This window comes from Polypterus senegalus, chromosome 12, assembly GCF_016835505.1.
Source record: "Polypterus senegalus isolate Bchr_013 chromosome 12, ASM1683550v1, whole genome shotgun sequence".
NCBI classification, from domain to species: domain Eukaryota; kingdom Metazoa; phylum Chordata; class Cladistia; order Polypteriformes; family Polypteridae; genus Polypterus; species Polypterus senegalus.
The window spans coordinates 120,839,920-120,853,265 of NC_053165.1; the positions used below are offsets into that span (position 1 = coordinate 120,839,920).

General features: G+C 39.9%; 1 protein-coding gene across 1 annotated transcript in view; it reads right to left on the reverse strand.

The window, feature by feature from the left end:
* The window catches only part of LOC120541569 (endoplasmic reticulum aminopeptidase 1-like), a 96,456-nt gene that overhangs the window by 26,561 nt on the left and 56,549 nt on the right, over positions 1 to 13,346 (reverse strand). Inside the window, exons 9-14 of the mRNA XM_039773327.1 lie at positions 13,181 to 13,312; positions 10,658 to 10,812; positions 10,501 to 10,580; positions 10,087 to 10,270; positions 6,326 to 6,482; positions 4,255 to 4,439 (exon numbers count right to left, since the gene is read on the reverse strand). Coding sequence (XP_039629261.1) covers positions 4,255 to 4,439; positions 6,326 to 6,482; positions 10,087 to 10,270; positions 10,501 to 10,580; positions 10,658 to 10,812; positions 13,181 to 13,312 — 893 coding nt within the window. The remainder of the gene's footprint in view (positions 1 to 4,254; positions 4,440 to 6,325; positions 6,483 to 10,086; positions 10,271 to 10,500; positions 10,581 to 10,657; positions 10,813 to 13,180; positions 13,313 to 13,346) is intronic.

Consider the following 13,346-nt stretch of genomic DNA (forward strand, 5'->3'; position numbering starts at 1 on the left):
ATTTTAACTGAATTTCCAAGTAAGATCAGAAAAAATATAGAAATAAAAACTAATATAAAAGAGAAAAATTAATAACCTTATCCTGGTTCCACCACCCTGAGCTGCATTGTTGAACTTGGTACTCCAATACTGGTAGTTCAGTGAAGGAGATTGATCACATCCTTGTGGGCAAACACTGGAGGCTCTTACAAAACTGCAGGGTCTACAGAGGTTTGGGAATTCTGAACACAGCCTTGTTGTTGCTTCTCTGAAGATCCAGCTTAAGTCAGTAGGCTACCATTTACTAAGAAAATGAGGTTGGATCTGGCCAGACTCCAAGATCAGGCTGTTTCTAATATGTTTGCATGCAGTTTGTGTGAGGAACTTACATACTTGGGTGTGACTGCTGACCCTAAAATGATGTAGGAGACCTTCCATGACAAGACCCTGAAGGTTGCTGACTGTTCTGTTGGTGTCACCTGTGTTCCCAGAAGGAGCTGTTTCATCTCACAGGACACCATGAATATCATCAAAGCATTTACTCACATCTGAATCTGTTCCTCAGAGAGTTGCAGTTAAGGCAGCTGATGGAATGGTCCTTACGGATGACAATGCAGTTGTGACCCGCTGGGCTGACTATTTTGACCAGCTGTTTAAAGCTGATTCACCAGTTAGGATGATGGACATCTCTGGGTCCACGGTTCTTGAGGCTGATCCTCCAATTAGCTGTGAATCACCTAATCTAACTTAGATCACACAGGTAGGGAAGGTAGGGAAGGTTGCAGGGGTCCGTGGTATCTGGGGTGAACATCTCCAGGCAGGTGGTAAGGCTGCCTTCCTGACATTGCAAGCAGTCTTTGTTTCCATTTGGGAGACTTTGGCGACTTGTCATCCCTATCTGGAAAAGACGGGTGATCGCCTGGATTGCGTCAACTACAGGGGGATAACACTGCTCTCGGGGCCAGGTAAGGTCCTTGATAGGGTCATCCTCAAGGATTTGTGATCACTTGCTCACCTATCAAAAACTGGAGCAGTCTGGTTTTACACATAAGAAGTCTAACATTGACTGCACCCTGGCACTGAAGGTTCTCATGGAGCACAAACACGAATATCGGCAGAGTTTCCTTGCAGCCTATTTCGATTTTCATAAAGTGTTCGACTCAGTAGATCGAGCTGCCCTGTAGGACATCCTGAGACTTTGCGGGATCCCTTCAAAGTTGCTGGATATCATGACTGGCCTGTACACTGGTACTGTGAGTGCTGTGCAGAGTGGAGACAGAACCTCCATATTTTCCCCAGTTGATTCTGGGGTTTGTCAGGGGTGTGCTCTTGCTTCTACTCTGTTCAGCGCTTGCATGGACTATGTGTTCCAGAGGCTATGGGGCATCTTTTGGTGAAGAGATTCACTGATCTTGACTTTGCCGGCGATGCTGTGATGTTCGCAGAGTCAATGGAGGCTTTGATTGGGGCTCTTGAGAGAATGAGTGAGGAATCTGAGTGTCCGGGCTTGCGAGTGTCCTGATAAAAAACAAGATCCAGGCCTTTAAAGGCCTCTTGAGCACAGCCATCAGCAGTGTGTCTGTCAGTGGAGAGAGTGTTGACCTTGTCGAGAGGTTTACTTATCTCGGCAGCGACATTCATGTCTCTGGTGACTCTTCCTATGAAGTCAGTCGATGGATTGGGAGAACATGGGGGACCATGAGGTCACTGAAAAGGAGTATGTGTCGTGCTCCCATTATCTTTGAGAAAGGATGAATGTCCAAACCTTTTGATTCCTGATGTTTGCAATTTTGCTGCATGGTTACGAGACATGGATGCTATCCAGTAACTAGAGATGAAGACTGGACTGGACTATGAATTTTCAGAGAATCCTTGGGTACTGATAGTTTGACTTTGTGTCGAATGTAATAATGTCATAATGTTTATTGCAGATATCTCACAATGTAGAGGAACCTATTTTGAGATACCTGGAAATAATTTTCAGACATCATAAAATGTGAACTGCTGTTTAAGATATCTGAAAATCATTTGGAGATATCTCAAATGTTAATTAGGCTCTCCATAATACTGTAAAGTGTTTTTCATTATAGGAAAGAGTATATACCGTTAAAATCAGAATCTGAATTCACTTTATTGGCCAGGTAACTAATGTGTATTAGGAATTTGTTTTTATAGTATTGCTGCAATAAACAAGGACAGAACAGAATACAAAAGATACATTTAAAAAGATAAAATATGATGCAGAATACAAGGGCAATACAAAAAATAAATGAATAAAGAGATAGTAGGATTAAAATGACATGGCAGTCTAGTGTGCAGGTATTCTTAGATATCAAGTAAAAGGTCAGACCTGATTAGTCAAAATAAATGCAAGCGGGAAAAAAACTGTTCAGGTGATGTATTGTTTTAGCTTTCACTGCACAAAGACATCTGCTGAGCAGGTCCTTGGAATAGGTGATGCCCTGGGTGAGTTGGATCAGCAGTGATCTTTGCAGCCCTCATTCTTACCCTGGACTCATGCAGAACTTGAATGTGAGGTAAGTCACAGCCTACGATCTTCTCACATGCTTTGCTGTTATGCTGCAGAATGGCCTTAGCCTGAGCAGAGGCAGCTCCAAACCAGACTAGGTGAGGTCAGAATGGACTTGATGATGGCTGTATAGAACTGAATCAATATTTATATTTCACGCAACGTGACGTGATGCATGCTGTAGCGGACGCTCCTGCTATGCAAGCGTTTTACTGTTTATACTTGTGCACGTACTTTACGGAAATCTGGAGGAATCAACCAAGTGGTAGTGTGAGATATCATTACGGTGAGAACAGGTTTGGCTTTGCTGTGTTGTGAATTGCTTGGAACACCCATTAAATTTTGATGACACCTTACCGCAATATCTCTGAAAAGGATGTTTAATGATTAAATCCATCAATCCAGGGATTTGTCAATTCCAGCAAGCATTAGGTACGAGGCTGAAACAATCCCTGAACAGGCATCAGCTCATCGCAAGGTGAATACAAGCACTCACATACATTAGAGTCATTTTAGTGTCACCAAATCTGCATATCTTTGGAAGGAAACTGGAGCACACTGTGGAAACCCAGAAGGAAAACATGCAAACTCCAGGCAGAGAATACCAGCGACGTGACTACCTGCAAGACAGCAGTGATACCGCTCTGCCACTGTGTCATTCCCATGTGTGTAATTATTAACAGTATTCATTATTTAAACGAAATTGTCGATTTATATGTAAAATGTAACATACATACTTTAATGCATTTCATCATGAAAGTGATATCAAGTATAAATCTTAGGATTCTAAATGTGCAGAGAGTTGGAATATTGTACATTTAATGTGTTCTGTGTGGCAATCTATTGCTGTTTGCCACTGCTGTCAGGTCTAGAGGAAGCCCTAGAAAAAAAAGACGACACAGAAGACGGTATGTGAGACTTTTAAAATGTATCGTGTTATTACGATTGGGAATATGCAATGCTTGAATACAAAAGCAACATGAATGCATTTGTATGTCAGCATTTTGCTTCACCACATCGAACCATTCATCAAACATCGAAGTGCGCACATCTCATAGGATCCGCAAAGCGGCTTTCTGTCACAAGTAGATAGTAACCAGAGACTTTGATGTCACATTCCAACTTTTAGCACACTGCACCCCCCGACTTTTTGCTGGTACTGCAACTCACGCACGCCTCTCGTTAATTTCTGAGGACCTACTCAGAGGACGTGTCAAATGTATGCTGGGAACACATGGTAGCCATGATGCAGGTGTGTACGCGTTCTGAGCGTGAAGTATAAACGAGCCCTAAAAGTGTTGTCACAGCACAGTGCCCAGAAACGTCAATGACTCTGTCATCCCAACAGATCAACTGATCATAACTTTTCATTAGCTAACCACTGCCATAGACCAGTATTAACCCCTAACCTAAATGGATTCATTTAATATCCCCTTTGCATTACATGCCCCCTTGTAGAAAGATACTTAGAATTAAGAGGATTGCACTTCATTGTATGCTTACTTTAAGAAACAGTAATATCATTAAAAGTAGTAGTATTGTTAATATGACAAGTAGTGTACCATTAAACCAATTAATATGGTTTTCAGTCTGGTGAAATATTAAGTAATTTTTTCATTTTCATTTTGGTCATTCATAGTGCTTATCCTTAGGTTATAAAGGTCTCTCCTAATGGCTGTTTCATCATAGTTTCTTTGTGGCTGCATAATTCACTTTACTTTGGATGGACTTCAGTATTCACTTACCAAGTCTTTCCATCACTTTCCATCCATCTATAGAAGAGATCCTGTGCCCTGTGAGTGGCAGGCAGCTGCTTGTACCCAGTGGCCATGGACAGAAGGAGAACTCGCAGGTTCTGCTGAGGCATTGTGCCACTGTCATCCCACCTCTGAGTTGACATAAGTTCCCCAAGCATGACCAGCATGTGCGTCTAATTAAAGAAAAAAATCACAAAAGGACACACTTTGCAATGTAAGAAATTAAGGACTATTTTGATATTGTTAAGCATTTAATCAGTAGCAACCATACAATTACGTTAAATGCATACCAGAATTAATATTAGGATTAAGTCCAAATAATCAAAAATCCTTCCAAAATGATGAAGCACCAAAATAATATTGTGTTTTGAATGTTGTGGTAGCTGCCATGTAGTTACTGACCTCTGGATGATTTTTAATGTTTACTTACCACCTGCACCACCCATACTTTCAACGAAATGTTGTAAATAAGCCAGTGGTGATTCATCTAAACAAACACCATGTGCATATTGTGCCTTCTGTAGCACAGGGCACTTAGTAAGCATTGAAAGGTGCTTTCCAGTCACCTTGGCCAAAAATATGGACACTCTCCCACAGTTTCAGTTTTCAGAATGTGGACTACAAAAACTACACTATTTTTAAACACCGAATACATTGAACTCATTCCTAGTTCATTTGTAAATCAATCGATACATAAAGAAACACAGTGAGCAGCACAGTGGGTAGCTAACCTGTGAAAAGAATTTGGAGCTTAGGTTTATACAATACTCTCCTTGTCTATGCAATTTGAAAAGCAGATAGAAGGATGGGGAAAATTTGCTAGGATTTAGCGATCAAAATTAGAGAACAAATTACAATTTTGTAATTTACAAAGTCACTTCTTATCTCAGGAGTGAGCAATGTTGATCCTGGAGAGCTGCAGTGGCTGCAGGTTTTGGTTCCAATCCAGTTTCTTAATGACAAGTCAATTATTGCTGATGAATCACTTTTTGCTTAAGCAACATTTTTATGCTTCAAAATTGGAGAAGGAGTTGTACTATTTAACAGTTGGTTCTAATCTGGCAAGTTCTTGAAATACCAGGCAAGCCCAACTGATTAGTCAAAATTGGTAGGCATTTTGCGAGATGGTGAGCCCCTCTAGGGTAACTGAAACAGGTGATTTAGAAGAAGGCTAATGGGATGACCCTCTCACCCACTGGAAGAGATGTTGGTCATTTCCAGAGTGCAATTTCTCAAATATTGAAGCTATGCAAAGAAACAATTTATTCAAGTCCCAAAAAATTTAGGGCTGAACAGGGAAAGAGTTTTTCTCAACATAGTGTCTCGTCATTTGAGAGAATTGGGTCTCAAGGACCATTCCACAGTGACAAAGCCTCTTATCAGTGAGATGAATAATAAAGCTAGACTAGCCTTTGCTGAGGAGCAGGTTGGGTGGTCAGAGGAGAAGTGATCCAAACTTCAATTCAGTAATGAAAGCAAGTTTAATATAGTTGGTTCAAATAATGTTCGAGGTTGAATTCAGGAAGATTGAACCTAAAGTGTATGAATAAGTCAGTAAAGTCTGGAGTAGGAAGCATCACGGTGTGGCAGATGTTCTCTGCAGCAGGAGTCGCATGTCTCATACAGCTGCATGGCAAAATGAATGCTAATATGTGTCAGACCCTCCTTCAGCAACATGCAGTTTCATCACACAATCAGCCAGCCATTTTTAAACATGACAATGCCCCTTGCCATACTGGAAAATGGGTGAAGCAATTTTTTGAAGCAGAGACTATCAAAGTGATGAAATCGCCAGCCTAGGATCTTGAGCTGAACTCGATTGAGAATCTCTGGAAGATAACTGGTGACAAAATTATGGCAAAGAAACCCACTACAGTTAGCAAATTGTTGAAGAAGCTGGAAGACGAATGGAACAAAGTCAAGCCAGAGCAGTGTAAGAAATTGGATATGTCCTGTGGGCGCCGATGATTTTGAAAGAATTTTATATCAAAATATAAGTCACAATGTTACATATAAAATACATATAACATAACGAAAAAAAATCTTTGATTCCAAGTACCTTAATCAGATGAAAGGAGCACCAGTCTCCGCTGAAGGCAAATCTCTTAAGCATGTGGACCATGTGAATGGCATACATTCGAATTGGGAGGTACTCCTTTTCTTTCCAAAGATAGAGGCTGATAGAAAAGGCCTCATTGTACTTCAGGGTTCCCTGGCTGCAGAAAAATGGACATACAGTTAGAAAAGAGCACCTAGTTTTATTGTTGTCAACTAATGAAAAGAAAATGTAGAGCTGTTCAGGTGTTTACAGCTACCAGAGTTAGAACTTCTCAAAGAACAGTCAACAGCTAGTTGATCTAAAGGGAATAAGGCAACCCTAGGAAAATGTTAGTTGACTTCAGATTAGCTGACTACAAATTGGTCTGTAACCAGAAAGAAAAGCACACTACAGATTTGGAAAAGTCATTTGAAGACTCGAAAACCTTTTAAGTTAATAGTTGCAGTATCATTGGATAGGAGAATGCTAGGATGTTATATGTTTTTTCAAATTTTGCACTAATATTTTTAAATTATATAAGCAGTGGACCTTTTTTTTTTTAAATAATAGTTTCTTTGTCACTTCCAGTCTACGATCACAGATTAAGCATGCTGGTGAAGAACTCAGGACCTTGGAAAGACATATCCAGCAGTACCTAACATGACTGTTCAAACCCACGGAACTGAAAGCTCACCTATTAGCAGTACAAGATGTTCACTTCATAGCTGGAGCAAAACCTTCAACATCAAATGTGCAACATTCCACATGGACCCCAGGCCAATTCAGCTTTATCCTCATTCCTCTCCACAGCAGAGTTTGTGAATATCAGCTCCATAAGTGGAGGCCCAAGTCCTGGTTGCCTTCATCTCTTTAGGCTAACGTAATGACAGACAACCACGTTTTGCTTCTAGGCTTCCTTACCTTGCTAGCCAATTGAAGATATGTCCTTGTTATTGCAGACTTGATTATTCTGAACCTATCCATCATCTGTCTACAAAACTTGTGTGTCTTGGTTTGCAACCCTTGTCTTAGATATTTTAAATGAGAGCCCCATTAATCTTTGAGAATCACGGAATCTAGATTTTTAGGATGATGGTGTTGCATGCTGTAGTAACCAACATTCACTACATCCAGCAGGAAGTGCTGAAGATGGACTTCTCATTATATGTCCAAGCCATTAAGGAGAGAACCCTCTGCTGCAATTATTGTTCTTCCCGGACCTGTGAAAAATGTTGAGATTGGACAAAGCCTATAGCAGACTGTTTGAAATCCTTCGGCAAGAAGCAAAACATTAGCTTTGTGGAGAACTGGAACCTCTTCTAGGAAAGACTGCACATATAAAGCTGGGATGTCTTGCAATGAAGTAAATTTAGTGCCAATGTTACTAAGGTAGTACGGTGCTTATGACTTTGTGTAATGGTTACCATGAGCTTATGCCAAATTATGATAAGTCTACCGACGAGATGTATTATATTGATCCTGTAATAACAAATTATAGAATTGCTAAAATGTACAAACAGTCTGATATAAACACAGATAATTTAATAGGTATCTCTAACTGCCCTGAGCTTTTGGTACAGACGCACCAAATTTGATTGATTTTGATTTAACTAAATTTGAAAATCTGAAATTTTATTTAACTAAATGTTAATAATGTCATGAAAATAGAATTCTTAATTTAGTGTGAAATGTGGTGTAGTAGGCATGATGCCACATGCTACTTGAAACAGCCCCTCTGAATTATAATTTTGTTTTTTCTCTTGAGTAAGACTAGAGAGCTGGTAGCTTATCAAGTATTTTAATGAGATATTTAAAGTGCTCTAAATACAAGGCAGAAAAAAGATGGCATTATATGAATTTATGATAAATTCTATTCTAAACACAGAGTTTTAAAGATACAGTACAGTGCACTCTTTGAAGATTGGATCACATTACTTCATTTCTGGTATATTAACATTAAACAATTTCCTTTTAATGGAAATGCTTATGATATTAATAAGAGGATGTAGCAGGACAAAGCCCTTTTGCTAGGCTTTCAACAGCACACAATACTTTATCTGCTAAAAGAACAGACTTGACAGATTCAGAAAGCCAGCCGCGCCTCCAATGGCTCGATTCCAGAAGTGAGCATAATTGAGTGGCTGTTCTGCAAGTTGTACTGTTACTCGAAATTCGGTCAGCTTGCTTTCTGAACTTAAAAAAATTCTCAAAAGCAGAAATGTTAGTCAAACACGAGCCAATGTTTCTGCAACTTTTACAGGCCAAAAGATTCCTGAAAAGACATTAATCACAAGCTGAACTCTTTCTTACTTTACTGCACACACACAGGGACCTATGTGCAGGCTTGGAAATACACATGGAAATACATTGTGATCCAATAAGAAGTATCTAAGCCTAAAAGGTAGATTCACGCATCTTTTTAGGGCCTGTGAGCTCAGCTAATCTATTTGGGGCTCAAAACACCCTTTTTTGACATAAAAGGTTCATTGTCATTAGAGCTTTTGGAGCTAGATAGTCTGCAAGACCACTAAAGATCCAATAGTGGTGTTGGTGGTGGGGATCTCTAGCTCTGAGCCAAACTTTGTACCAATGATTGAACTGAGTCTAGTCAAGGAAGCCTTAATTCAAACAGGTAACCTCAGTGCCGGAACTCTTGTGCCTAAAGTGGACACGCTTCTTCTTATAAAGCTGCAGAGGACATGAAGACTAAATCACTGTGCAGACATGGATAAAGACATTATCTAACCTGTAGCAATAGGAGCAAGGCATGAGCCAATCATGGACACCTTACCTTGCCATACCTTACTTTCCTATTTTAAAAAAAAAGACTCGGGTTTAGGCCACTATTTACACCTCAGAGATTAACATTAATAATACTGCACACCTTTATAGTCCTCATCGTGACCCATCAGCTGCTCTTTACATGTAAGACACATTTACCTTGCTGATTTTGATAATGTGTGTTACTGTCTGATAAGTATTAATTCTGTTAGGTTGTGATGATTCAGTTCTCTACAGGAAGATTTCAGATGCTTGATTGCTCGACTTATACCATAATTAAGAATCTGAACTTGGATAATGAATCAAGTATCACCTCTGTCATGTATGGTTAACTTTGCTGAGTTACATTGACTAGTGATTTGAAATGGCAACATCCAAACAAATGTGCCAACCTTTATTTTTGAGTTTTAATCGAAATCCTGATAGATATGCGCTTAACCTAACAATTTTGTTGAAACTGAGCAACAAATTCATGACCTAGGCAATGTCCCACAGAAAGCTGGTATAGCAAACACCTTCATCTAAATGTTGGTCTGAATATCCTGAGAGGTGAAATAGGAGTGAAAGGTAAGAGAGATAAGACAAGCCATCAGACAACAGTACAAGATGTTCTCTGTGAATGATTAGACAGATGAAAGCTTGTAACCAGTCTGAGGAGTATTATCCATCCATCCATCCTCCTAACCTGAATAACCACAGCAGGGTCTCAAGTCACCCGGAGTCTATCCCAGCAAGAATAGGATGCAAGGCAGGAACAATCCTTGGACAGAGAACCAGTCCGTTATAGGGTGAACGCATGAAAACGCATGCTAGGGTTAGTTCAACATCGCCAGTGATGATTTCATCAAAGAGAATAGAGAGCCAGACTACAAGAACAGGGTTAAAGCTTAGTGCTAGAATAGGTCTGGGCAATGAATCTAGATTAATTTAATTTTTTGATATCATGTTTACCTACTGATGTGTTGATCTTTAAAAGAAAGATTAACGTCTCTTCTCCCTACCTGGCCAAATTAAATGAGTCATCAATTAGATTTGCTCTGTCATTGCTGCTAAACACCAAATCACTCTCTCGAAGCTGATGGATGATCATATGGAACATCTGGAGATCATAGGCCACTCTGTAAAAGCCGGTGCAGTTGACGTTTGCTTTAATCCACAGCACCTCCTTTGGTAAATCAATGGACACTGTAAACAAAAATGCTATGATGAGGCTGCAAATAAGTATAGTTCAGCCCCGCCAGTAATAAAGAAAGGGGGCTACAGTTGGTAGACTTTGTAGCCTCACTGAATTAATTACACTCCAAAAACATTTTGAGCACCCATCTCTACAACCAAACATAATCAACATTTCTTGAAGTTAAAGAAAATATTGCAACATGAAAGCCCAGCACTAAAATATTTAACTGGAGATTTACCTTCTTTCTTAATCAGCAGAAGACTTCTGACTGTCGATGAATTGCTTGTGTAAAAAGTGAATGGAATCTGCCAAAGGAAGCTATGGAGAAATTGAATACCAGTTCAAAAAGGCAGGTGAAACTACAAACTTCTGTTGACTTCATCCTTATCCCATACCTGCTCTTCTCCGAGACGTGTAGAGTGAAAACATTCTGTGTAATGAAGAGCTTTCCTCCATTCCGTCTGAGAGACACCAGAGGGTAGCCTTTCTGCATGGTCCAGGTGCTCATGATTTTCTTCACATCAGTCATTCTGCCTGCCTGTAGAGCACTCTAAAATGAAAAGAGAAATGCCATGCTGTATGTGATTGAAGCAGCTGATTAATGTAATTCTCTTTCTCAAGTAGCAGATGCAGGCCATTTACTGCTTATCACTTGGTAGGAAGCCATCTTAAAAGGCAGAGAAACAGGAATCCGTCATAGGGAACTGTTTTCAGCTTTTATAAGAAAATTAGCATTTGTATGATGATCTGACCTGGATTGGAGTGTCACTGATGAGAAACCACACAGGGTGTCCATAAGATGCCATTTATCTACTTGACCTACAGGAGAACTCTGTTGGCTGAACGGTCAGTCAGATTTATATCTGTAAGTGACTCTCTTAAGTAATGACAGACTTTCTCTTGCTCTTTAATCTTCCATCACGCTGCCTTCAGTATTATAAAGGCTCTGAATTTGAGTCCCACTTCTGCTGTGTCACAGTGAGGACGAGCAACTGAGAGGGGTTTTTGCCCTGAAAGAATTCCGGAGCAGAGACAAAGGTTGCTGTGACCAGAATTTGTTCAGGTGAAAGGCAAGTGTAATGGGAGTAGTGTAGCCTGCAAGAGACACACTTGCAGTTAAAAACACAACTGGCTGTTGGGTCGACAGAATTCACTTTACTTCAACTAGAGATTCTCATTTTACTCATTTTTTGGTTCGTCTGGCCTCTCTGCAGGTAGATATGAAACAGAGAGGGGTGAGGCCCTGAGTGATTTCTGTCTAGTGACCAGGAGCCTCATGCATAATGCAGTGCGTAGAACTGACATTAAAACATGGGGTACGGGCAAAAGTGGAAATGTGCTTATACACAAAAAAATTCAGGTGCATAAAACCGTGTGTTTTAGCTCCATAAATCCTGGTCAGCGTGAAAAGTAACGCACGTGCACGCACCTTCTGTACCACCCCTAGTCCTCCCATATTTTTGCATATTTTAATATGCAATCAATATAAATATCACCTTCCCCGTTCAGTGTTTGGTTAAAAGACAATGGCAAAATCATGTGAAAAGAAGTATTTCAGCGAATGCGAAGTGGAGGCAAGTAAAAACTTACTATTTCTTGGCTTAAGCAGTGGTATAAACAACAAAAGGAAATTGATCAACTGATACAGAGTGTCAGAGAAACTCGGAAGTTCAAGTTCAGAAAGTCGCACAGTGGCCGAAATAAAAAAGAAGCTGTCAAATATCAAAGTCGCCGTAAAAAGGCGAATTGTATTCCACTGTTTCAGTGTCATACAAAAGCATAATAGGGCACAGAGAAAAGAAAACAAATTGGGATACAGTGAAAAAAAATGTTGAAATGTCCACTTTCTTTACTGCATTTCATCTTAAAAATGATATCGAGAGCTCCATGAAGAGAGCACTTGGAAATATTAAGAGACTTAGAAGCCAGTGGTCATCATCTGTAAATACGCGCTTTCTTCTATTGAATTCAATTTAATTCCTTTATTGATATTGTATGGTACAATGAGATTCAATATGCAAATCCTCCATAAACTGCGGTGGGCTGGCGCCCTGCCCAGGGTTTGTTTCCTGCCTTGCGCCTTGTGTTGGCTGGGATTGGCTCCAGCAGACCCCCGTGACCCTGTAGTTAGGATATAGCGGGTTGGATAATGGATGGATGGATGGATGGATAGAATCCTCTATAAACTTGTTTTCCTATAAAATTATAAAATAACAACAATAATAATAATAATGATACAATAAAAAAATGAAAAATATACAATATGAGGGCATAAGTGGCTCAGATTGTGCAAAATTACAACTGTAGGGCAAGTTTACAGTGAGGTAATTGCAATTCTAGGTACAAACAATTCTACCGGGATCACTTGATGGACTAATTGAGTTTATTTATAGCTCTTGGGATGAAACTGTTTCTGAACTGTGAGGTCCCTATAGGAAAGGCATTTGCCGAATGGAAGAAGTTCAAAAAGACTGTGTTCATGACTGAAGCATTGTGTACTAGAAGCTGTATCCTGATTATCTTCTGTGCTCTCAACCCAACCCACTATAGGGCTTTCCAATCAGCTGCTGCGTAGCTGTGATTCCACACTCAGATACAGTGGGTTAAAATACTCTGAGTGCATATGCAATGGATTGTGCTGGCATGAGAATGTGTGTGGCTTTACACCAAGTTTAGTTTTTATACATTGTGATGTGAGCATGGAAATGGACGTACGCAACATTTTTGTGCGTATGCACCGTTTATATATGAGGCCCTAGGAGAATGTAAAAAAAGCTGTATTTAAACTTGGAAGTTGTCTAACTTGAATACCTTTACTTATCCGGTGCCTTAAAGGATCCTCATGCAGTAAAGTCAGTTTAGGGGTATAGAAGGGCAACTAAAATTAAACACAGTTTAAAGCTGAAAAACAAAATAACCTTAGATAACGCTTGCCAGAGTTGGTCCTGCTGTGCATTGCCATAGCTGTGCTCCCTCAGATAGGATTGAATCCCAGATCGAAACACAGGTTCTGTCAGAAGGTCGTGAAGCATACGCAAAATGCAAGCACCCTAGTAAAATGATAAACCTGCATTAACGATCACA